Below are 23,781 nucleotides of genomic sequence, written 5' to 3'. Positions count from 1 at the left end.
CTCACTGAAGAGGATTCTGACACAGATTGCCTGTGACAGCTGTTTCCTCCCACGCATACTGTACACAAACATGTTTCCAGAATCTCCCTTTCATTCTCTCCTTCATACACACACATACAGAGACCCTTGAAAGATGAAAAGCATTTGATGATTAATGTGATACAAAAATGTTAAAATTCCTTGGAGAACCGTCAAAGATGATCCACTGCTAGATGGGACAGCAGATGGGAAAACTTACAATCATCATCATATTTGCTTTTCAGAAATTTTGAATTTGTTAAATCAACATGTGTCGTATACTTTATAAAAGAGTGTTTGTATGTGTGAATTATGTGTGTGCGTGTTAGCTCGCTCACATTCATTTCCTACTTAATAATCCCCAAAGCTCATCCGAAACACTTTACCGCTTCCAGTCTTCATAGTCTTAGCTGTCTGTTCTTCCCCATCCAGCAACCCCCAATCCTACACTCATATATAAATAAATTAGCCAGTGATTTAGAAAACTCTCTGTTAACTCAAATTGTCTGTTGAGAGGGACGTGGGACACCTGAGCATCTGTTTCAATTCACACCTCAGCACTGTCTGAGAACACCCGAGGGGCTGTGATGAAAAAGCCTTCAGTGGTGTTTTGGGAAGTCTTGGGTTTATGCTGTTTTTCTCAGGATGAGGGCTTGCGCATGACGAGTGATGAGTCCTGATGAGTGAGTGGCTCTCCAGTGGACCCCTGGCTGAGTCAGCACCTGAATCTTGAGTCAAAAATACGATACTAAAACGGTATAAGATTTTCATGATACATTATAATTTCCAACATTTAAAACAAAAAATACACAATAAAGAGTTCATGTCAGGGCAGAGCAGAGCTGTAGCCCAGTATTGTGTTCCCAATTTTGTGGGTTGGCCTGTATTAAGTTCCCTCTATTTTCCTCTATGTTTTTTTTTCGTGATTTCTAAATGTAACCACTCATGTTGCTCAACTTTTTATTTGTACAGTATGTTTTTATATAACAGTTCATGCCAAATGGAAGTGTAGTCATTGCTATGCCACAGGGACTGACGTGTGGCGACAGCATGCGATTTAGCTAAGAACATTCTCCGATGAGTCTTCTCAGTCCAATGAGACTTTGTGTGTTAATAATGAAACACCCAACCCCTGCCCTAAATCACACACTACAGCACTTCCGGGATTCAGTAGCAAGGTTTTATAGAGCTAAGAAAAATAAATTATTTTAAAGCATATCGTTTTCTTGTTTTGTATGCAGTGATGCAGTGTTGTTTGGACTCGATTCTATTTTATTTCATTCTTTGCAGGCTGACTTAACGATTATGTCTTTTGTCTGTTTGGTAAACGTCTTTGTTGTGATGATGACGCCCTCCAGTGGCAAGAGCAGTGGCACTGTTGTCGACGACATCTCCGTGCGCCGGAAGTGCTTTCTATCCTGCGCAATGGCGTCATCCCAATGACAGTTCTTCAGTGTATTGATATGCTGTTTTAAACACAATGAGTTGAGATTACACGTGTTATTCTTTATATCAACAACATATATAGCGACATGTCTTTCCTCGTAGACTCAGTGATTATGTTCACATCTCAGGTGAGTGCTGCTCTTGCCACATCAGTCTCTTTTCTAAAATGATTAACGTTACATGCAGAATGACATCAACAACGTGCACGAGCTCCTTTTTAATGTTATTCAAAATAACATAAGTTTACATAAACGTAATATATTATTTTCATACGTAATATTTATTATTATTATTTCCGACTGTGAATTTTCAGTATGTGAACTTTTACTAGAATCATAGTGTTGCCATACATCCGAGTGAGTGTAAGTTGTCACATTTCTTCAATTCGCATTACGTTTTGAGTCCTTATGTGAAATGGTTTCTGTCCACAGGTGCTGTTTTTCGGTTTCGGGTGGCTCTTTTTCATGAGGCGGTTGTTTAAAGATTATGAGGTGACGTTATCATGCATTATGATGGTAGATTTGGTTATGTTTGCTCTGTCCGTTCAGATTCAGAGTCTCGCTTACATAATATCTTGTTTTAATTTCTCAACAGGTTCGACAATATGTTGTTCAAGTGGTGTTCTCCGTCACGTTCGCTTTTTCATGCACTATGTTTGAGCTCATAATCTTTGAGATCCTTGGCGTATTAAGCAGCACGTAAGTATATAGTGTGATATTATAAAAAGCATAAAGTGAAAAACGCTTAACGTACTTAAACAGCGATCAAGGAAAACCAAAGTTCTGTCAAACCTTCCTTGTACTAAACACTTGCACGGATGAAGTGTATAATACAGTTGAAAGAAAAAGTATGTGAACCCTCTGGGTTTACTTGGATTTCTTCATAAATTGGTCATAAAATGTGTTCTGATCTTCATCTAAGTCACAACAGTAGAGAAACACAGTCTGCTTAAACTAATACCGCACAAACATTATACGTTTTCATGTTTTTATTGAACACAACATGTAAACATTCATAGTGCAGGCTGGAAAAAGTATGTGAAACCCTAGGCTAATGACTTCTCCAAGAGCTAATTGGAGCCAGGAGTCAGCCAACCTGGGGTCCAATCAATGTGATGAGATTGGATGTGTTGATTAAAGCTGGCCTGTCCAATAAAAAACACACACCAGTTTTGAGTTTGCTGTTCTGAAGAAGCGTTGTCTGATGTGAACCGTGCCTCGCACAAAAGAACTCTCAGAAGACCTACGATCAAGAATTGTTGACTTACATAAAGCCGGAAAGGGCTACAAAAGTATATCTAAAAGCCTTGATGTCCATGTGTCCACGGTAAGACAGATTGTCTACAAATGGAGAAAGTTCAGCACTGTTGCTACACTCCCTAGGCGTGGTCGTCCTGTAAAGATGACTGCAAGAGCACAGCGCAGAATGCTCAATGAGGTGAAGAAGAATCCTAGAGTGTCAGCTAAACATTTACAGAAATCTCTGGCTCATGCTAACATTTTTGTTGACAAATCTACAATAAGGAAAACATTAAACAAGAATGGACTTCATGGGAGGACACCACGGAGGAAGGCACCTGAGCAAGGCACCTAACCCCTACTTGCTTCCCGGGCGCTGCAGCGATAGCTGCCCACTGCTCTGGGTGTATGTGTGTTCACCACTTGCTGTGCGTGTCTTCACGACTCTCTGGATGGGTTAAAATCAGAGGTATATCTCGGATATGGGTCACCATAACTGACAAATTGGTCACTTTCACTTTCACTGATGTCCAAAAAAACATTGCAGCACGTTTGATGTTTGCAAAAGAGCACCTGGATGTTCCACAGCACTACTGGCAAAAAATTCTGTGGACAGGAGGGGGCATCATGGTTTGGGGCTGCTTTGCTGCCTCAGGCCCTGGACGGATTACTGTCATCGATGGAAAAATGAATTCCAAAGTTTATCAAGACATTTTGCAGGAAAACTTAAGACCATCTGTCCGCCAACTGAAGCTTAACAGAGGATGGACGAAGCAACAGGACAACGACCCAAAGCATAGAAGTAAATCAACAACAGAATGGCTTCAACAGAAGAAAATACGCCTTCTGGAGTGGCCCAGTCAGAGTCCTGACCTCAACCTGATTGAGATGCTGTGGCATGACCTCAAGAGAGCGATTCACACCAGACATCCCAAGAATATTGCTGAACTGAAACACTTTTGTAAAGGAATGGTCCAAAATTTCTCCTGACCGTTGTGTAGGTCTGATCTGCAACTATAGGAAACGTTTGGTTGAGGTTATTGCTGCCAAAGGAGGGTCAACCAGTTATTAAACCCAAAGGTTCACATACTTTTTCCACCCTGCACTATGAATGTTTACATGTTGTGTTCAATAAAAACATGAAAACGTATAATGTTTGTGCGGTATTAGTTTAAGCAGACTGTGTTTCTCTATTGTTGTGACTTAGATGAAGATCAGAACACATTTTATGACCAATTTTTGAAGAAATCCAAGTAAGCCCAAAGGGTTCACATACTTTTTCTTTCATCTGTATCACATTGTCTTAACACAACGCAATCAACAGTGAACAGGGGAAATCTAATCATTAAAAAATATTTTCATCGCTGATGTCAAACATGAAACTGTTCCATGTTCTCAGTTTGTCACTGCTTTAAGCCAGGTTTTGTATGGAAAAAGGCTTAACGTGAAACTTAGCTTGAGGCTTTAATTTTAAAGGGCTCATCAGATCACTTTTGTTAGTTGTTTTTAAGGTGTGTAGTAAAATCTGTCTTTTAATATCACTAAATTCTTCCTTTAATCCACTTTAAGCATTTTTCTGAATGGAATATGCTTAGCGTTAAACTTTGCATGTTGCGTTCCTACTCAGGGCTCAAAAGTTTGCCTTTTCAAAGAATGCCTTATTTATAAGTTATATAGTAAATTTCATCTTTTAATATCACTTCTTGTTGAAATAAGCCACGTTTATTATATTATACACTTTATCCGCGGACCAAGAGCTCGTTCTTTTGACAGCCGCAAGTGTTTAAGGAAGTTTTGACAGATTTTTTTTGTTTGATCGCTGTTTCGGTACGTTAAGCGTTTTTCACGTTAAGCATTTTAGACTGTCCCATAGCAATCACTGTATATGTGAACTGTAGAACTCTAGATCAGAGGCTTTAAATCACACAATCTTTGTCTCCGCAGGTCCAGGTATTTCCATTGGAAGCTGAATTTGTATGTAATATTGCTAGTTCTGATATTTGTGGTGCCTTTCTACATTGGCTACTTTGTAGTCAGTAATATACGTTTGTGTAAGTATCCTATTCTGTTTCTGTAGTGTTTTATAACATCTTCATAATATTTTATGAAGCGTTTACCCCCACGCTGCTTTGTTCTCTCTTACAGTTCAGCGACAAAGGCTGCTTTTCTCATGTGTGGTCTGGTTCACATTTATGTATTTCTTCTGGAAACTGGGAGATCCTTTCCCTATACTTAGTCCAAAACATGGTAAGAAAACAGCATTGGTTTTACTTTTTAAGTAAACATAAATAACGATTTCCAACCTATTTCACCCTTCTTTTATGGAGGCACTATATCACGCTATTGTGCGAGTTAACAAATTATGAGGGATTCATGATGTCAGCTAAATCAGAGTGTCGTTTCAGATGCGGAGCAATTTTAGTGAATAAAAATAAAGTTTAAAATAAAAAAGTTTTCAATTAAAATGTTTTCTAAAATGTTTTAACTTTCAATGTTGCAGTCAAATATACAGACGTGTATCTCTCTGTCTCCTCAGGCATTCTGTCTATAGAGCAGTTGATCAGTCGTGTGGGGGTCATTGGGGTCACACTAATGGCTTTACTGTCTGGCTTTGGTGCTGTAAACTGTCCTTATACCTACATGTCATACTTCTTAAGGTAACATTCCTCTCAGACAGATAGAAAAGCACACACATATAAATGTCCTGATCGAATGCATATTATGAGTGTATGTTCAATTTCCAATTCAATTATACTTATATAGCGCGCTTTACAAATCTGCATTGTTGCAAAGCAGCTTAACATTCTAGTACGACAAATTACTAATTCTAATTCAAATTCAAGGTTACGTTTATTTATAAAGCACATTTAAAAACAACAAGCATTATACCAAAGTGCGGTACAACGTATAAACACAATTTACAGTATAAATAACAACATGAAATAAATAAGAACTCATAAAATAATGTGTGAAATGCTAAATATTTGTTTGTTTTAATTTCTCAGAAATGTGACCGACAGTGATATCCTGGCCTTGGAAAGAAGGCTGCTCCAGACCATGGACATGATCGTCAGTAAAAAGAAAAGGTAAGATCTGCATTTTCCTTTTCATGAACTATACTCTAGTATTATTTTATGATTTGTTAATGGTAAAAATAGTTACATCTTTTTATTAGCAACTTTTTATGTGTGGTGTATAAAAAACAGCTTTGCAGCACCTATAAAGAATATTAGGAATGGTACTGCAAGGTGTTTCCAATGTCTCTTTGTAGGATGGCCATGACAAGAAGGCAGATGTACCAGCGTGGCGAGGAGCAGAATAAACAGACGGGATTCTGGGGGATGATTAAGAGCGTCACCTCCTCACCATCAGGCAGTGAAAGTATCCTTAACCATGCAAAGTGCTTGACTAATAATACAGGTCCTGGGCTAGTAAAACGAGACCCTTTTGATCAAGGAGTTAGGAGTTAGGAGTGACCCAGAAACCAGGATCACATTTCATCGCAACTGTCTTAATGACCGGAGAAAGACACTTCACCTTGGTCTGCTCCTGTGGGACTGTCTAACCATTTAAGTTGAAAAGCTTGAACTAAATGTCAACTAACTGAGTGCAATGGTAAACCTGGATCTCATGAGTGATTGTTCTTAAGTGTGGCACGGCAGACCTGTCTTTGATCCAGCAGGAAGTAGATGCCCTTGAGGAACTTAGTAGACAACTGTTCCTGGAGACAGTGGACCTGCAGGCTACCAAGGTAGTGTGCTTTTTTAATATTGATATTCAATTTATATATTTTATAAACATAGATAAAATCATTTTATCATGGACATTTCTATAGTTAGTATTGTTTTTATTATTGTTATATAAAATAAAAATCTTAAAATGGTGTAGAAACCCTTTATATTAATAAAGATATATCAAAAAATCGTATATCTCTGTATCCCCAGGAACGGATAGAATATTCGAAAACATTTCAAGGGAAGTACTTTAACTTTTTAGGCTACTTCTTCTCCATCTATTGTGTGTGGAAAATATTTATGGTAAGATTGTTTTTTTGTTCTTTTTTTGTAGATCATTTAAACAGTATATAATGTCCTAAAATGAAATGTGTTCCACTTAGGCCACGATTAACATAGTGTTTGACCGTGTGGGAAAGACTGACCCAGTGACGAGAGGAATTGAGATCACTGTCAACTATCTGGGAATTCAGTTTGATGTACGTTCTACAGACTTCTGCTATTATTTTATATATATTTCGTTAAATGTTTATGCATTTACAAATGTCTATACATAGCTGAACTAGACTTAACATATTTGAGATTTTGCCTGCTGTGCTGGGCCTAAATTACCTTTTTGCTTTACTCTTTTCTCAACATTTAGAAAGTCTTTATTCAGCTTATACTATCATGTATTGAATATGAAAGGAACAGTTTGTCATAAATGTACATTTTGTTATAATTCATTTAATATAACAATTGAGCTCTGGAGGTTTATGTCGGGCAATTTGAACTCCGCCATTTTGGTAGGCATTCGAGAGAGTGCTGCACCAGTGGTATTGACAGTGGTGAAACAATCATTTAAACCAGGCTGTTTAGACTTTACAAATCATACTATTTTAACATGATGGACAGCTGCTGTGCCCCAATGTGCCAGTACTGGCGGGGTAAAGCAAAGGGCAAATCATTTTATAAGGATCCCGAATCGTCAATAGACCTGAGAACGTGCTATCCAACAAATGTCACCGCTATGTCTTTCTTTCTGTCGCTATGCAGCCAAATCCTAAACAATACACATGAGATAAGCACTCGCCTAGTCCAGCTGTGCAATCGCAGTGGGCTCCTAACACAACCCCATCGTGTCTGACCACCTCCCATGGCTTCAATGGGGGCGTAATTCTGTTTTTCAGGAATGTTTAACCTGCAAGATAAGATTTCAGGGGCGTTCTAAAATGCTTAATGTTAAAACGTTAAACAGATTAAAATGGTATTATTCACTTTATCAGTGAATGAAGGGCTCCTTTTCACAACAGTAGTGTTTATTACAAGTACGCTTTGAGAGAAATGTGTTTTTCGTAGGTGAAAGTGACCCATTTGTCAGATATGGTGACCCATACCCGAAATGTGACCTCTACATTTAACCCATCAAGTCAGTAGTGAACCCATGCCCTGCAAGTCGTGTACACACGTACACCCGGAGCAGTGGGCAGCTATCACTACAGGGCCCGGGGAGGAAGTGGGGGTGCCTTGCTCAAGAGAATCGAACCGGCAAACTTCTGGTCATGAGTCCGACTCTCTAGCCTTTAGGCCACGACAGCCAGGTGTCAACTAGGGTCAATTAGGTTAAAGCCGCCGGCAGACTCGAGTTGAATATCCATCACAAAATTTACGTCAGTTTTACCACTCCACGCTTTTAAAGAGTCCAGAATAGGAAGATGAAAAGTTGATGAGGTAGTTGTATTTATTAGGAACCTGCAGGTCAGAAAAGCTATCCTTTTCTTTATTGGAAGATGTTAAAAGCACCCAAGGGACATGGGGATCTGTTATGTTTAATCTATTAATTTTGCTATGCACAGGTCTATGTCTTTTGAATTAAAGTGCGCAGTGAACTCTGTTGCCTTGAAACTCAAGCTGGTGCAATTCATGTCATATTCGCTTCCGGCTGTCTTTGCCTGTCATTATAGCGGTGTAAACAGAATAGGTTTCGTGACTGACGGAGCTCTATTGCCTCCTCATGTTGACTCTGTAGAACACAACAGTAAAATGTGGTAAAGAATGTTAAGTCTGCTCGCTTTCATAAAACGAAAATGGACGGGGCTATTACAAATTGGCCATAAAAGCCACAAAATTGTAGTTAAAACAACTCGTGTAGTATAGTTCACAGTACGTTTTCTAAAGTCACATGATGGTTTTGAAATTTAAGTCATTATTCAGAGAAAATCAATGCCTTGAGCAAATTCACAATTTCTATGTATGGAGTTATACAACAATCTCTTACAAATTACTCTTGTATCTACTGAAAGAAATAGACATAAAAATGAAACTGATAATACAATCATGCTGATTTCAGAACACACAACGTCGATTAAATGCTCGATTTTAACATCTAAGGAGTTTCCCAGGACATTCTATTTTTTCGATGTGATTAAGGTTTTATTTTCAGATAAATACATTTTCTTGCCCTCATCTCTAATCAGCACAATCCCCTAATAGACTTTATACTCATGACATAAGCAAGCCGTGATTGCGTGTGCTGTGTCAGCTGACATTTACTGCTTTTATTGGCAGTTAATGTTTCCCCAGCTTATTAAAGTCTCTATCAGCACAGCGCTCATAATGACGGTTTAATCTTTCCCCACGAGGAGCTAATGATTCAGCCTCTTAAACATGAAACATCTGCGTCCGGCTTCTCTCTCTCTCCTGATAAGAGCAAATGCTGCCCGTCCTCTCCTAATGACTAAGCCTCTTAACTCATGTGCGGAGCTTCTCTAAACCTCTGCTTTCCCACAGGTGAAGTTCTGGTCTCAGCACATTTCCTTTATCCTGGTGGGAATCATCATAGTCACGTCCATACGAGGCCTTTTAATCACACTTACAAAGGTAATGAGGCATGAACATGCTTTTCTTTCTCAGTCAATCTTATCACTTCAGCTGCCTCATTTTACACGTGTCCATGTAGGCGTGTTTGGATGAGATTTTCCTGTCTGAACATCTGCGCCGTGCTTTGGCCGAATTCTGTTTCTGAGAAGCTTTTATGGCATTTAAAGCACATAACTGTGCGGTTTGGGCTAATCTGTTTGTTCTGTTTACAGTTTTTCTATGCCATATCCAGCAGCAAGTCCTCCAATGTCATTGTGCTCGTCTTGGCACAGATCATGGTAAGACACCATATAAATCAGACGTAATGGAAATTATTTATTTTGAATTCATGTACTAAACTAAATGATGAGGGTGTGACATGTCCCATGTGTCCCTACAGGGCATGTATTTCGTCTCTTCCGTGCTCCTCATGCGTATGAGCATGCCTCTGGAGTACCGCACCATAGTGACAGAGGTACTGGGAGAACTCCAGTTTAACTTCTACCATCGCTGGTTTGACGTGATCTTCCTGGTCAGTGCCCTCTCCAGCATCCTCTTCCTCTACCTGGCCCATAAACAGGCACCAGAGAAGCACATGAACCTATGACCTCAAAAGTGACCTCATCAGCAGGGTCAGAACAGACTGAAGTGTCTTTCTTTTGTCTCCTATTTTAAAGGACTTCAATGCCCCCACCCCGTAATGAGCATTATTGGGTCTGTATTTCCTGAATCAGGAGGGGCCTAGAGAATGTGTTTATATGGGTCTTGGTTGAAATCAGTGATGCTGAATTTTGTTGTCTTTCAGTATATGGATTAATGTTTGTCATGAAGGGGGCATATTTGGTGTGTGTAATTTCCTCAGATTTTTTTATGGAATTACTAAACATAAAATATTCTGAATCAGATTATTGTCTGAATGGCTGTTTTATGTGTTCTTGTATTAATTGGTCATGACATCTGTATTAACCACACACTGCTGTGAGAAATTAAATTTCAACAGCCTGAAGAATAAACTTCCTCACAGGGATAATTGATGGATTTAATTTCTTCCAAAACAGTAATATACCTGCAAATATTTCACCAAATCTATGGCTGACCTGTTGGATTTATTTTTTCTCTCTTTGGCCTGTTTAATTGTTAATTTCATTCCATATCTGTAATGATTCACATATTAATACTGTATTAAATGAGAGTCGTGCCAATCTTCTACCAAAGACTTGACAAAAGAAAGTGTACAGGTGGTAAGATATTTTGATTAATTTGGGGTACTGCAGAACTTAGTGTGTGGTTTTCTGTATGTAACAGATGAGTAAATTTGATATAAGGACTCTAGAGGGCAGTGTCTACACACCGTATCACTGCATGGCGTTTTAATGAGGAATTCAGAATTAAATGAAAATGCTTTTCAGGCTTCCCCACTGTTTCTTAAAATGATCAAAATGGATTCACAGAACCACACTAAAGAGGTTTTATTCCTTACATTTACATGAAGTCATTAAGCAGACGCTTTTATCCAAAGCGACTTACAAATGAAGAAAGTCAAAAGGCGGTATAGAGTCCAGCAGAAAATGACAAAAACATTCTTAAAGAATAAAATTAAACACCAGAATGCATTGCCTGAAAGCCAATTACTGCTCTTAAATTTTCTCAAAGTGCCTGTTTTATTTAAATTACTCAAGCGGTTGGTTTTTTTAAGCCTATCTTTTCAAATCCTTTGATGCATGACTTATTACATTGTCAGGTCTTTAAAAGCCATGTTTATTCATTCAAGGTGTGTTATATCAGACGGTTTCATCAGACGCACACGCCTTGCCTCAAATTTAACTTCCAGTGTTTGATTATTGGTCTGGCTTGATGCTTTTTTATATTAATATATATGTATATCAGTGTAAGTAGTCAATTCAATTAAAACCCACCAACAGTTTCTTTGCAGAGGTCTACCGGAAGTTAGGTTGCTGCTGAAACCGTGTAAACAAACCTCCGTAAATAATTCTCTTTGACCCTTTATGGGTTCTCTTCATATATTACTGTGTATTTATAAACTCAAGGGAAAATGCCAAATTATCGTATTCTTAAATGTCATGTCTCAAAGTTAAATAGATTTTATTGTGTAGAGCCCAAGCAGAACAGTACAGATAACTGTTACATTTAATACTACCATTATTTATTTAAGGCTGGAATACACTACAATGCTTTTGCTTAGATTTTGCCCAGTTTATCAGTCTGGACTTGTGGCAGAAAGTCTACGCTAGTCTACAGATTGTATCGCTTAGTGTGTGATGTCTGTTCAGATTTTAAAAGTGATGTAGAAGTGTATTCCAGCCTTTAGCTGTTAATATTCTGGAATTGGAAAGACATCACTATTCTTAAATCAATGGTCCTGGAGTGTGTTGTTTGAAGGGCATTTCACTGTTTTTAGATTGTAGTTGATCAGGTACAGTAAATACATGGACCTGTCACTAAATCAGGAGACCAGACGGATCTGTCAGCGCATTGAGCTCAGAGTCTCTGGTCCTCACTGTCTGATGAAGATGATGATGAAGAGGACGAAGTCTAAAATGAAAAGAAAAACATTTTAGCATTTATACGTATGTTTTAATCTCTAAAAGAACAAACGTTATTATTTTAAATTGATCACTTACGCACAATTGGCCCACCTTGTAATACATGGAGAACCAAGGTCATTATTTTCTGTAGGCTAAATAACCACTAAAATTTCAGTCTGTTCCTCACACAAAGCTATCACATCAAGGCTTTAGAAGACTTACAATGTTTCATAAAGTCCTTTTTATATTTTGTGATGCTTTTTATACAAATTTATAAACATGACATCCGATACACTGTACCCTTTCCATTAATTTGTTGGAAAAGACAGACTGGCACTTTAGTGTGGGCCTACTTTAGGTTTGGAAGTATACACAAAGGTAAGGATGACAATATACTTTCCATATTCCACTCAAGGTTTTGTCAAATATGGGCAAATCTGAAAAAATGTCTATGTTCAGCAGTTGGGTTTGACCACAACCAACACAAAAGCAAGCAACACAATCTCAGGAAAATTCGTAACTATTTTGCAAGCTGGCTAATTCATATGAATTCGTACGATCTTATTCATGCATTTCAGTTTGATTTGCTTTCGTGCCAGTGGCATTATGTTTACGTGTGTGGGAGGATAGGGGAAAAGCTTCAGTATAGGAGATGGTGGTCTAGTGGGTTAAACCAATGAACTGGTAAATCAAAGGTTGCTGGTTCGATCCCAGCAGCCACCACCAGTGTGTCCTTGAGCAAGACACTTTACTCCATGTTGGTCCAGGGGGATTGTCCCTATAATAAGTGCACTGTAAGTCGCTTTGGATAAAAGCGTCTGCCAAATGAGTAAATGTAAATGTATTGCTTTCTTCTAAAAATGATGCCTTTTCTATACAATTCACATCGTAGAAATTCAGACGAATTAGCCACCTCGTAAAACAGCTACTAATCGAGAATTCCTAAAAACCCACGAGAACCTCATAATGTTTTAGATGTGTATAACTTATTATTGTGCTGTTTATAATTTTCATAATTAAAAAATATTTTGTCATAATTAAAGACAGTTCCTGTTCCTGAGAATAATAAGAGCCTGAAAGCATTCCTAACCCTTGAACGTGGTGGAGTGGCAGTTTTTTCTGTCTCCTTGTCGCTCTCATTATCTTGATGCTGTTCGTTCGTCTCTTCCTCTTGTGCGCTGGCTGGTTTCGGAATATCAGCAGAGGGCTCTTCATCCAGCAGTTGAGGGGTGATGGTGACCCCTTGTGCTCTCAGGTGGTCATAGGCTGTCTTCCCAGCCAATAGGAGCACCAGCCTGTCACCGCTTTTGCGGATGAGGTTCACAACCTCCTCATGTGTGCTCATTTCCACGTAAACTCCATTCACCTCCACAACAATATCTTCATCTTCTACTCCGGCTCTGTCTGCTGCTCCACCTTTCACCACCTGACAGAAAAAAACCCTCATTTTATTGAGATTTATAGGCCCATTCATTAAATGGAAAACAGGGGCCAATTCATTTAAAAAAAAAAATGTTTCATAGAAGAAAGTCACTAAGTTGTGATGACATAAATATTTTTAGGAATGTTACTACTTTAATATCAAACACTGGACCTACAAACAGGTCTAGACAAACGCTGCTTTACTGTAAATGTCAGCGTAGGGGTATTAGAACTTCAAAGACACTATTTCTGAGAGGCCACCTCTTTGATGTACTGTCCATGCACTCCCTGGATGCCATTGAGATGGAAGCCATATCCTGCAGCAGTCTTCTCCAGTCGGCACAGTTTGGGTTTGTGTACCGTTTCTGCTGGAATGGGTGCAGGGACTGCTGAGACGGGCACGTGTACCGCTGGGGCTGGAGTCAGGGCGGGTGTAGATTCAGGTTCTGACTCTGGATAGCTGGGCAGATTTGCTCTCATTTCCTCATAGTATAAGAGAGGAGAAGCACCACCCTATTCAATACAACATGATTTTAATAATCCCTTGATAGAAATGTTTTCGTATTTCTTTGAATACAGTATGTGTCCCCAAAACTGGAATACAGGTTATACAAGGAAATACAATAGTATTTAAAATCTTTTAGAATCATGTGATACAATGGTTTACATTCTGATCTGTTTAATTGAAATGTTCTATAAATGCAAAAATCATGCGCATGCATCATTTCAAATCAAATATTATGTAGTTCTTCAGAATGAAATCCAAGAAACTCACCAGTTTGTACATTTGTTCTGTTACAGCATCCAGCACCAGGAGGCAGCACTTGTTTCCTTGTTGATGTATTTTCTCCACCACCTCCTCATGCGTGCAGCTGTGTATTTCATCTCCGTTCACAGCCACCAGTCGGTCAGAATCCTTGAGTCCTGCTCGCTCTGCTGGGCTCCCTTTATCAATTTCTCCAATGTAATGGCCTAAAGACATTTAAAGTCACACACATAAGAAGTCCTAAAATATGTCTTCATTTTAAAATGGTATATAAACTTATCTATATATTTATTAGTGGTGGGCATAGATTTTTTTTTTTAATCTAGATTAATCTAGATTAATTCCAAGATTAATCTAGATTAAAATGGCTCATTTGAATTCTGCCGAAGGCATTCAGAATATGTGTGCTACCCAAATAATGACTAAAAGTAAGTCTTTGAGAACGGGTTTCTCAAGCCAGGTGGCGCATTAGACCAGGGGCTCATCTCCTGTTTCCAAAATGCATCACAAACTGCTTGAGAAAGCTGTTCTACTATGATAATTGGTGATGAAAATTAAATTATGTTCAATAAGATGAATTTGTGTTTACTTCCGCATTAGCTAAGGGATGATTTGCATTTAGGTAGTACTTGAGACTGGAAGAGCTCCTACAATACATTTACATTTAGTCATTTAGCAGACGCTTTTATCCAAAGAGACTTACAAAGAGTTAGGGAGCAACAAGCGATATGTCATACAGGAGCCATAAAACATTAGATCTCAATACAAAGTTACTGGTTTCAACTAAAGCTAGACCACTACCTGTTGAGAGAAAGTGTTTTTTTTAACCAATTCCGCATTGCACAAGGTGCAAACAACCTTAGTCTTGTCGATGTTTCTATTGGGAAGCTTCTTAAAAATTAATATTCCCTGAAGCAAACCCGGCGGCTTCATAGCTGCATCCATGTTAGCACGTCACGTTTGATGCGGTAATTTCACAGTAACGTTATGTTGTGTTCAGACCAAACGCGAATGTCGTGTCAAGCGCGAGTGATTTATATGTTAATGCAAAGAGCCAATAAACCTACTTGCTGCGCGAATGAAGCCCTGGTTATGAGATGATGAGGCGGCTTCTGCTTAGGGTGACCACCCGTCCCGCGTAGCGCGTGCGCGCACAGCGTTTGAGGCCCGATTCATGCGTCCCGCAAATTGAGACCGTGTCACGCATAATCAAAGCTTGCTCAAAAAAAAGTTGGTCGCTCTATATCCTCGAGCCCCAGACAACCAAACGAACATTACTTGACAGTTCAGCACGCTACTGTTGCCACACCCACCCCTCAGTTGAACTGCTGATTAGGTTGTTCCATTGTTGTCATGACAGCGCGCGCACATTCACACACTGGGAAGGAACTTTTAGATGCGCGCTCCAATTTGAAAAATGGAGAAAGAGACTGAGTCTCAGCCAGGGCCGATTCTAGGTTTTCAATATTAGGGGGGCTCAGCCTCCAATGAGGATATATATAGAGAGAGAGCCACACTCTAATCACCACATATTGTATACGTTACTAAAATAAATAATTAAGAAAGAATATGCAGAAAAGCATAAATACAAGTTATTGTTATTCAAATGAATATCACATTAATCGGTCAATCTGCAACATTTATATTTCAAAGTGACAACAACAGCCACAATCCATAAAATAAAATGTCACAATCAACTGCTGAATCATTATTCAGTAAAAATAACTTAATATGTTTCCCTGCCATTCATTCTGATTAGCACTAGCGCTGTCACTCTCATGACTGTGTGTTCATCTATTACCTCCACAATATGTTTTCAATTAATGATAAAAATACTGAAGCGTCTGAAAAACGACATAGAGCTTCTGTACACTTTTATTTCCTCTGAACTCAGAACAATGAATAACACTGCCGCACCAGGCTGAACTACAGTAACTCTGCCCGTCCTCTTTACAGAGTTGTCAAAACTACCGTCGACTCTCTATAACTATAGCACATTATCATTAATGACACTTTCTGTGAGATACAATATCATCTTGATCGTCGAAGTATGCTGTCATTGGTGTTTAGTGATTTCATTTGGCTTGAGGTAACGTTCACAAATAGTTAACGATGGGTGAACGCACATAAAACTTTTAAACAGTGGAAGGGAAAGGGGTCTTGTATCGCTTCCACATCATATTAAGATGCATTTATAACAGAGAATGGCAAAAATGCAGATGTCATGTTAATGAACACACCTTGTAAAAGTTACTCTGCTAATGACGTTAACTCCAATGTGCTACTGTGTGAACTGAAGAATGCGCTAAATAACGCAGCCTAACGCCGTTTTCATAATAAGAGTTTTAAAGGGGGCTATAAAGCGATCTCGAATTCTTGTGCAGATTACATTACACATATTTTAGGGGAGGCTGAGCTAGAACTTTAGGGGGGCTTTAGCTCCCCTAAAAAGGGCCTAGCAACGCCACTGGTCTGAGCCATTAATTAAAAAGAGAAGGTGTGGGTACAAGAAAGACTGGGAAAATTAAATAGCTAAAGTAAATTGTAAGTGGAAGTGCATTTGTCAATTCATTGAATGTTCAAAATATTGTGAATCTTTATTTTAAAAAAAATATACATTGGCTGGCCTGTTCATGAGCATACATCAGCAATTACACATGATTAGGGGAATAGGGCATTATTAATATACCATGTACGGTGGTATGTGCTAGAAATGGGTAAACCACTATCAGTGAGTCTGTCCGGGGGTTTGGGGCACCGCCGCGCCAGCCAGTGTCCCACATTGTCCCTCAGAAACATACCCCTTGTCCCCCCTTGGGCTTATTAGCAGGTGGTCACCCTACTTCTGCTTCCGCGAATCACGCGAGTTGAAAAATCTCGTTCTCGCCCCGTACAGTGCAGTTAAGCTGGTATACATCCGCGCTAAAATATCAAGGTGAAAGTCATCATAGCTTGCGTAGTATAGATCCAGCTCCCAACCCAACTTTGAGAATAGATTAACGGCGACATTTTTTTTATCGCGCGATAAGAGTCTCACTGCGTTAACGGCATTAACGCCGTTAACGGCCCACCACTAATATTTATAGATACATTAGTCTTTTTCCATTTTGGTGGTAGATGATTTTTCGATTGCTTTTTATATAACATACATCTCTTTAGATATAATTTATAATAGATATTTTATCTAAACATTATATTTCTATTACACAACGCACATCACAGCAAATGCCAGAAGCAATATTTTACTGTCCTTTTTTCAGAAAGTATAGTATTATTTTTGAACATTTAATAATATAAAAGTAAATCATTTTAATTAAATTTCTGATATCATTGAATGTGAAAAAAAATCATTTGTTCTGCTTGAGGAATGTTTATAACATAAACTGTTCTAGAGGAACCTAACTGTTCAGTTTTCTGTGCTTTGAAATTATGACGAATGTGGAAAACCAAACAAATTCTTGCAAATATCTTATTATGTGTTCAGCAGAACAAAATAAATGTATACTTGAGGGTGAGTAAATGATGACAGAGTTTTCATTTTTGGGTGAACTATCACTTTAAATCTCCTCCTACACACTGTTAACAATATTTCGCGTTTTTTTTATTTTGAGAAGATTTGGAAACCCTTTGTATCCTTTATTTTGAACTTAGATCTAAGCAACATCTTAAATTTGGTTTAAGGCGATTAGACAACATTACATTTAAAGTATAAGTACCCTGCTTACCTGTCTATGTCTCCTTTACATTTTTATACATTTCGTATTTTCCTAATTCTAACAATTGTACTATATAAGTTCTCTGCATCAACCTGGGCCAATTATTATTTAGCTATGAAATTATGTATATTTATTTGTATTAACGAATATACAGGTTTATATATATATATATATATATATATATAAATATATATAATTATTATTATTATTCTTTTTTTTTCTTTTTTTTTACATGTTAATTGGATATTGGTTTCCCACCTTCTGTATAAGTTATTGTAAAGTTATTTTATTCTATTTTCTTTATTTTCTTATTTCTACCTTCGATATGTAAAAGAGATCAGAATATTTCTGTAAATATTTTTTGATTTTGTTTTGAGTTATCTCAATAAAAAAATATATAATAAAAAATATATATATATATTGCGGTAACAAATGCCAATCTTTGAAATGACAGCATTATAGAACCCTTTAAATACACAGATAACCTTTGCACATCAACCTATAGTGTCATCAAAATTATGACAGTTAAGCATTATCCGTGGACTATGATAAACTTTGCATCATACGTCACCACACTGCTAGCACTAGAGCTTGAAGTCATCTTTCAATTGTCAATTTCCAGGACCCAGGAATTGAAGTGACAGTCTTGTTTTATTCCCCTTGAGCTAATGTCTATGATCAGATGACTTAACTTCAGGTGGCTCAAGTGAGCCGGCTGTCCAATTATGAAATGCATCCGTGAAATGGTTTCTAAAAATATATATATAATTAAAATTCATTAAGGTTTTAATAAGATTTAATAAGAAGGCATTTTCAAGTATGATTTATTGAAAAATGCATCCCTGGGATGACAAATTAAATTTTGATAGCTTTGTACAGGCTTGTTTATATTATTATATAATGCTCTGTAACTATGTAACTTTGATGCTCCGAAAATGTACCAACCTGATCTTGTGGCTAGTTACTATACATTTTTATGATGTGAATTATATATTATAATATAATCGAAAAAACCCCACGCCATCACTGGCACACTTGCTAAAAAAAACAATTGGACCCTGCCCAAAACACAAGAGAAAATGTAGTGGATTTAATGGTTAAAATGGGAATTGTATTTAATGGAAACTGTAACGGTCTCTACTGGAATGTGATGTAATCTATTGGTTGGATGTTAAATCTTGTTGGAAGGAATTTTTGATGGTTTAAAGGAAAAAGCTATTGGTTCATAATGGTATATAAATTAAAACCATGAATTGCTGTGCTGGTTTCGACTGAGTTTCCAGAGGCGATAGCAAATCATACTATAACACACATTTTGATCTCTATTTTAACCAAGAACCAGGTACAGGATTCACTCACCGGCACGATTAGGCTCTGCCTTCAACATAAATCCATAACCATCCGCTCTCTTGACCATGTCTGCAATGCGTGGCTTATGTGGGAGATGCCTGACCGTTGCGTTAGCCACCGCTGGCCGAATGCTTTTGTTTTTGAAGTATTTGTCAGCATCCTCATCCACCAGTAGAAGCATGACACTGGTCCCGGTTGCTTTCACCTATCAAAGACGGAATGATGAGTTTATCCACTGCTATTTCACAATTGTGATGTTCATTAAATATGAATATTGTTGATAAAAAGGAACACGGCATATTTGTTTATTAAATGTTGTTACTTACCTTTTGCACAATCTGATCATGAGTGGCACTTTCACATTTTTCACCGTTTATCTCCACCACACGGTCGCCCTCCTTCACGCCAGCCTGATCAGCCACTCCTCCAGAAATCACTCCTGTCATGAATGTGCCTCGATCACCTGAGGGTCGAATAGGTTAGATCATTTTAAAATAACAATAAAGACATATAGACTCAATACTGGTCTTCGATGAGAGATTTGGCTTGCCTTTAGTAGATTTTAGAGAGAAACCAAAGCCACGACTGGATTTTTGCAGATAGCATAATTTGGCTTTAGGGGCTGGTGCTGACACTCCATTCATAGTGGGTTGGTTCTGACCGGTCTGGGACTGAGGCTCGGCAAGGTTCACTCCATCGGCTTTGGCTTGCTTGTATGCATCTTCTCCAATAACATGGAACGTGACAGTCATTCCACTTTTTCTCACCATATCTGCAACCTGGCACAAGAAAATGTATGTAAACCATCCAACATTTTGAATATTTACTTATCCCCAAATAATGAGAAGACCAACTAAAGCAAAATACTAGATCTGGGATCCTTAACCCAAAAATGAAAAGTACTTTATCATTCACTTCTGTATGACTATCTTTTGCATGAAAGAAGATATTTTAAAGAACGTTTGTAACCAAATAAGATTGGAGCCCATTGACTCCCATTGTATGTACAGTACATAAAACCAGACATTTCTCAAAATCCTTTTTGTGTTTCGGAGAAGATTCATCGGATGACTATGGGGTGAGTAAATGACAAATTTTATATTTTGGGGTAAACTGTCCCTTTAATACCTGGTTGTGCTCCATATTGTCCACAAACGTTCCGTTGACTCTGATTATACGGTCTCCATCCTTCATACCAGCCAGTTCAGCAGGGCCGCCCATCTCGAGGGATCGAATCAGGTGACCCTCTTCCCCTTGCTCCACCCGGAGGTAGAAGCCATAGCTTTGCCCCTCACGCTTGGTAAGAGTAACAATCCGTGACTTTGTCCAAGCCATATTTCTGCTGGGAAACATCCATAAATCAGTGGGAACTTCATGCTGGGGTCATCTAACATGTGATTTGATAACACCCAATGTCATTAAAAGCATATTATATGCAGATGACCAGACGTCATTATACACTGGAAATGTAGCGAAAGCGATCGCCAACAGCAATGTTGCATGCAATGCAACACGTTATGTCTCACTATATGTTTTATGATGACAACATGTTTAAAGTTAAATTATTATAATAGAAGCGGTGGGTAACCCTTCCCTGTTGACATGATAAGGTAATCTTATGCTTTTAAATGATAACTGGGGTAATATAAGCTTCAAAGGCCACATTATAAGAACAGTGTGTTCGGCTGCACCTGCAAAGTCACTAGAGGTGAAGTCAAACTTTACAATCTACACATTCTATTTTACTTGGAAAATGAAATGTATTTCTAAGTAAAACAGAATCATACAAAATAATTGTGGACTTAATTTACAAGTTGAGGTTTGATTTCTATTCCATTCCATTCATTACAGGCCAAAGGTTGAAAGAGGGCTTGGTGATGGTGAAGTTGTTTTCATGGAAAGTAACTTATTTACATTTTGATGAAACACTTTCTTTGGAGTTACATAAGGCGGTGAATTAAGGACAATACTAGGATGTTTTTAGGAAATTAAAAGGATCAATTATGATTTCATAAAAGCTCAAATAAAGTTCAAATAAAAAAATGTGTGTCACATTATTGTTTTGTCTTGTATTGGTTCAAAGTGCAGCTTTTATTGAGTAACACGCATAACAAAGGAATTAACCCCATTGTACCAAGAAGAACTCGCAATAGAGTGAAAAAAAGAAAGTTCTGTGATCATTTATCCACCCTCTAGTCATTTCAAACTTTCTTTCTTCTCCGAAATAAAATATTTTGAAGAGTGCTGGTAACCAAACAACGGTGGTACCCATTCACTTGCATTAGTTTTCTGTCTATACAATAGAATTTAATGGATACCGCCGCTGTTGGGTATAGTAAAATGAAAGTCAGGTTTGAAGCGACAAGGTTTGAAATGAAAAAAGGGTGAGTAAAGGATGACATAACTATCTCTTTAAGGTATGTATGAGGGTTTAAATACAATACACTACATAAAGTGGAATAATAAGGGACAAGTGGACAAGGGACCAAACTTAAAAGCAGAATTTACAAAAAAAGATGCAAAATAAGACTTTGCGCTAAGACTGCCACGTAACAGAGCGAGAACTTGGACTGCACAGTTGTTAATTGTTAACAAATCAGCTGAATGTTTTTATGTCAAAGTGCGTTTCATTTTAAATTGTTTATACCATGTCTCCTCTCCATTCTTATGAATGTCAACCATGAGACGGTGGTGAAGGATCAAATAGACCTGAAGTATGCGTTTAAGACTTTAAATATGTTTCCAAAAGCTCCAATTAATGTTTAACTGGGGTGAAAAGCACAAACATCCAGCAACTTAATCGAGCACCAGTGATGCCATATCAATTACATAAGACCTCACACATCAGGTGAGAGCTCTAGCACACCTCTCACCCTTGAGTGGTCCATCGGCTGCTCTATGAACCGCAAATGATATATTATTAGACTGAAGCTAAAAAATCCCTTTTGAAATTGAATAAATAATGCCTCTTGGTCATTACTTCTCTTATTTGTTAGCCATATGAAAACTTTTTTGTTTTATTTTGATCAAGCTCTCAGACTGCTAGATGTTGTGTTTTAAATATCTGTATGTCATTGCAAGTACATCTAGAACATTGAAGTAAATTTCCCATGCTCCGATCCACATTCCAATGCCCTATAAGATCCTCTTATTATATTCCATTCCATTCTATTATGTCAGAAAATGTCTTAATAATAAATCCTTTTCAAACTACTGGCAAACTAACAACTGTCTAAAAATTATTCACAACAATAGAAGAAAAAAAACAAGTAAAAAGGTGGATGCCACTCACCAGTTGCAGTGCCTTCTGTGTCCCAGACGAAAGGAGGTGTCTGCCTGCCTCTGCTCAGGTGTTATCTAGCAGTGTAGAAGTTTGTGTGAAGGACTTTGACATGCCAAAGGTTGTTCTAAACGGTAAGTTATTTAACCACGTCTCGTGGCTGCAGGTTTTTTCTCTGTTGCTATGAGTAACCATCCACAACAGTTCACATAGAAAATAAATATTCCTTTTGTTCTCTTTGACTTGGTATGCAATTAAATGGAATTCATGCTTTGAATCTGTCAAACCCAAAGTGATTTTTGTTCAGGCTCAAAATTTGCATAAGACAATAAGCTATAAATTAAATTCAGCGAGGAGGCTAATGCAGTGCTCATTTTTTTTCAAAATCATGCAGCGAGATTAAAATGAAAACCAACGCCGTAATGGCTTTATGAAACCCATTCAAGAAATGGGAGCCATAATGTCTATTACTCCTGGTTATTTCAACAATGAACAGATGCTTAAGCAAATCAGCGATGGTGTTATGCAGGTCAGTCTTCTGGTAAATCTGACCCTCTTAACGTAATGGGTGTTTTCAGTAGCCCGCTCAAGTGATCTGATCATGAGTAAACTCATAAAACCCGAATCCTGATGTGTGGCAGAGTCAAGTTAGCAGACATGTGTGTGTACGATCACAACTTTGTTTGCATTCCTGCTGCGCTTGTTCTTGTTTGCCTGAGTTTCCATCAGGAGACTATGACAGTGTCCACAGACAGTCAGCCTCAGCACATCTACTCAACCGCTTCTTTAGACTTGATATTTCTGTTTAAATTGCTCATCAGCCAAAAAGTACTCAAAGAGAAAGAGATAAGAATCTATGAAAACATGGATGGGCAGATGATGACTTGTATATTACCATATAAAGTAATATCTTATCACACAATCTTTTTTAATTATTATATGATAGCATAAACTCATTCATCTTGTCAATTTGTTTTGTTTAATGTAACTTGCCTAATGTAATCTTAAATAGGCCTGCAGTACGAACAAAAGCCATATAAAAAGTAACTTGACCTTTTTGTAAATTTCCAAATTTATTTTTAGATGTGTAACTTCACTTCGTTTTGTCACTGAATTACAACAAACAATATATTTTATTATTATACAATATATTTTATAGATACATTTATTATCTAAATGTATCTTATGTCTAATATAATATATGTAATAATAAACATTAATATAATTACAAATAACAAAAAACAAAAAAAGAAATACAATAATACATTTAAAAATACAAAATCTATCTATATTTTAGATTTTTATCTAGAATTTAAATTTTATTAGATTTTTTTTAATAAATGTGATAGTATGCTGTGCTATGTTAAAACAAGCCCAGAGAGGACAATTTAAATTGTTATTTACTTCTTTAAAGTGGAATTTAGATG

General features: G+C 37.6%; 2 protein-coding genes across 3 annotated transcripts; one reads left to right on the top strand and one right to left on the bottom strand.

Annotated features, from left to right (window-relative positions):
• Nucleotides 1–1,426: 1,426 nt before the first annotated feature.
• si:ch73-390b10.2 (Golgi pH regulator) lies at nt 1,427–10,304 on the top strand. Its single transcript, XM_056755158.1, has 14 exons — nt 1,427–1,592; nt 1,896–1,955; nt 2,059–2,162; nt 4,647–4,753; nt 4,848–4,949; nt 5,239–5,359; nt 5,708–5,788; nt 5,974–6,083; nt 6,365–6,453; nt 6,647–6,739; nt 6,820–6,915; nt 9,206–9,295; nt 9,508–9,573; nt 9,675–10,304. The coding sequence occupies exons 1-14, from the start codon at nt 1,551–1,553 to the stop codon at nt 9,879–9,881; spliced, it is 1,368 nt and encodes a 455-aa protein (XP_056611136.1). The 5' UTR covers nt 1,427–1,550; the 3' UTR covers nt 9,882–10,304.
• A 424-nt stretch (nt 10,305–10,728) lies between these two features.
• On the bottom strand, nt 10,729–22,466 carry pdzk1 (PDZ domain containing 1). 2 transcript variants are annotated; one of them, XM_056755156.1, is made up of 9 exons: nt 22,367–22,466; nt 20,203–20,413; nt 19,625–19,853; nt 19,401–19,537; nt 19,084–19,279; nt 14,018–14,214; nt 13,504–13,755; nt 12,911–13,246; nt 10,729–11,827 (listed from the first exon to the last, which is right to left on the bottom strand). In XM_056755156.1, exons 2-9 carry the CDS (start codon nt 20,407–20,409, stop codon nt 11,774–11,776), a joined length of 1,608 nt encoding a protein of 535 aa, XP_056611134.1. In that variant the 5' UTR covers nt 20,410–20,413; nt 22,367–22,466; the 3' UTR covers nt 10,729–11,773. The 2 variants fall into 2 exon arrangements, with proteins under 2 accessions (XP_056611134.1, XP_056611135.1); XM_056755157.1 differs by having other exon boundaries at nt 20,203–20,416; nt 22,367–22,452.
• Between the last annotated feature and the right edge of the window lie 1,315 nt (nt 22,467–23,781).

This window comes from Triplophysa dalaica, chromosome 8 (genome assembly GCF_015846415.1).
Source record: "Triplophysa dalaica isolate WHDGS20190420 chromosome 8, ASM1584641v1, whole genome shotgun sequence".
NCBI classification, from domain to species: Eukaryota; Metazoa; Chordata; class Actinopteri; order Cypriniformes; family Nemacheilidae; genus Triplophysa; species Triplophysa dalaica.
Note: the sequence above shows the minus strand (reverse complement) of the source record. Positions and strands in the feature narration are given on the sequence as shown.

What these genes read in the sequence shown, in the direction of transcription:
- si:ch73-390b10.2 (XM_056755158.1), top strand. Translation starts at nt 1,551, where the DNA reads ATGTCTTTCCTCGTAGACTCAGTGATTATGTTCACATCTCAG. An exon ending in TATACTTAGTCCAAAACATG is followed by an intron (nt 4,950 to 5,238) that starts GTAAGAAAACAG and finishes CTGTCTCCTCAG; the next exon opens with GCATTCTGTCTATAGAGCAG. An exon ending in GTGTGTGGAAAATATTTATG is followed by an intron (nt 6,740 to 6,819) that starts GTAAGATTGTTT and finishes TGTTCCACTTAG; the next exon opens with GCCACGATTAACATAGTGTT.
- pdzk1 (XM_056755156.1), bottom strand. Translation starts at nt 20,409, where the DNA reads ATGGCTTGGACAAAGTCACGGATTGTTACTCTTACCAAGCGTGAGGGG. An exon ending in CAGAACAAATGTACAAACTG is followed by an intron (nt 13,756 to 14,017) that starts GTGAGTTTCTTG and finishes TGTATTGAATAG; the next exon opens with GGTGGTGCTTCTCCTCTCTT. An exon ending in CCACTCCACCACGTTCAAGG is followed by an intron (nt 11,828 to 12,910) that starts GTTAGGAATGCT and finishes TTTTCATTTTAG; the next exon opens with ACTTCGTCCTCTTCATCATC.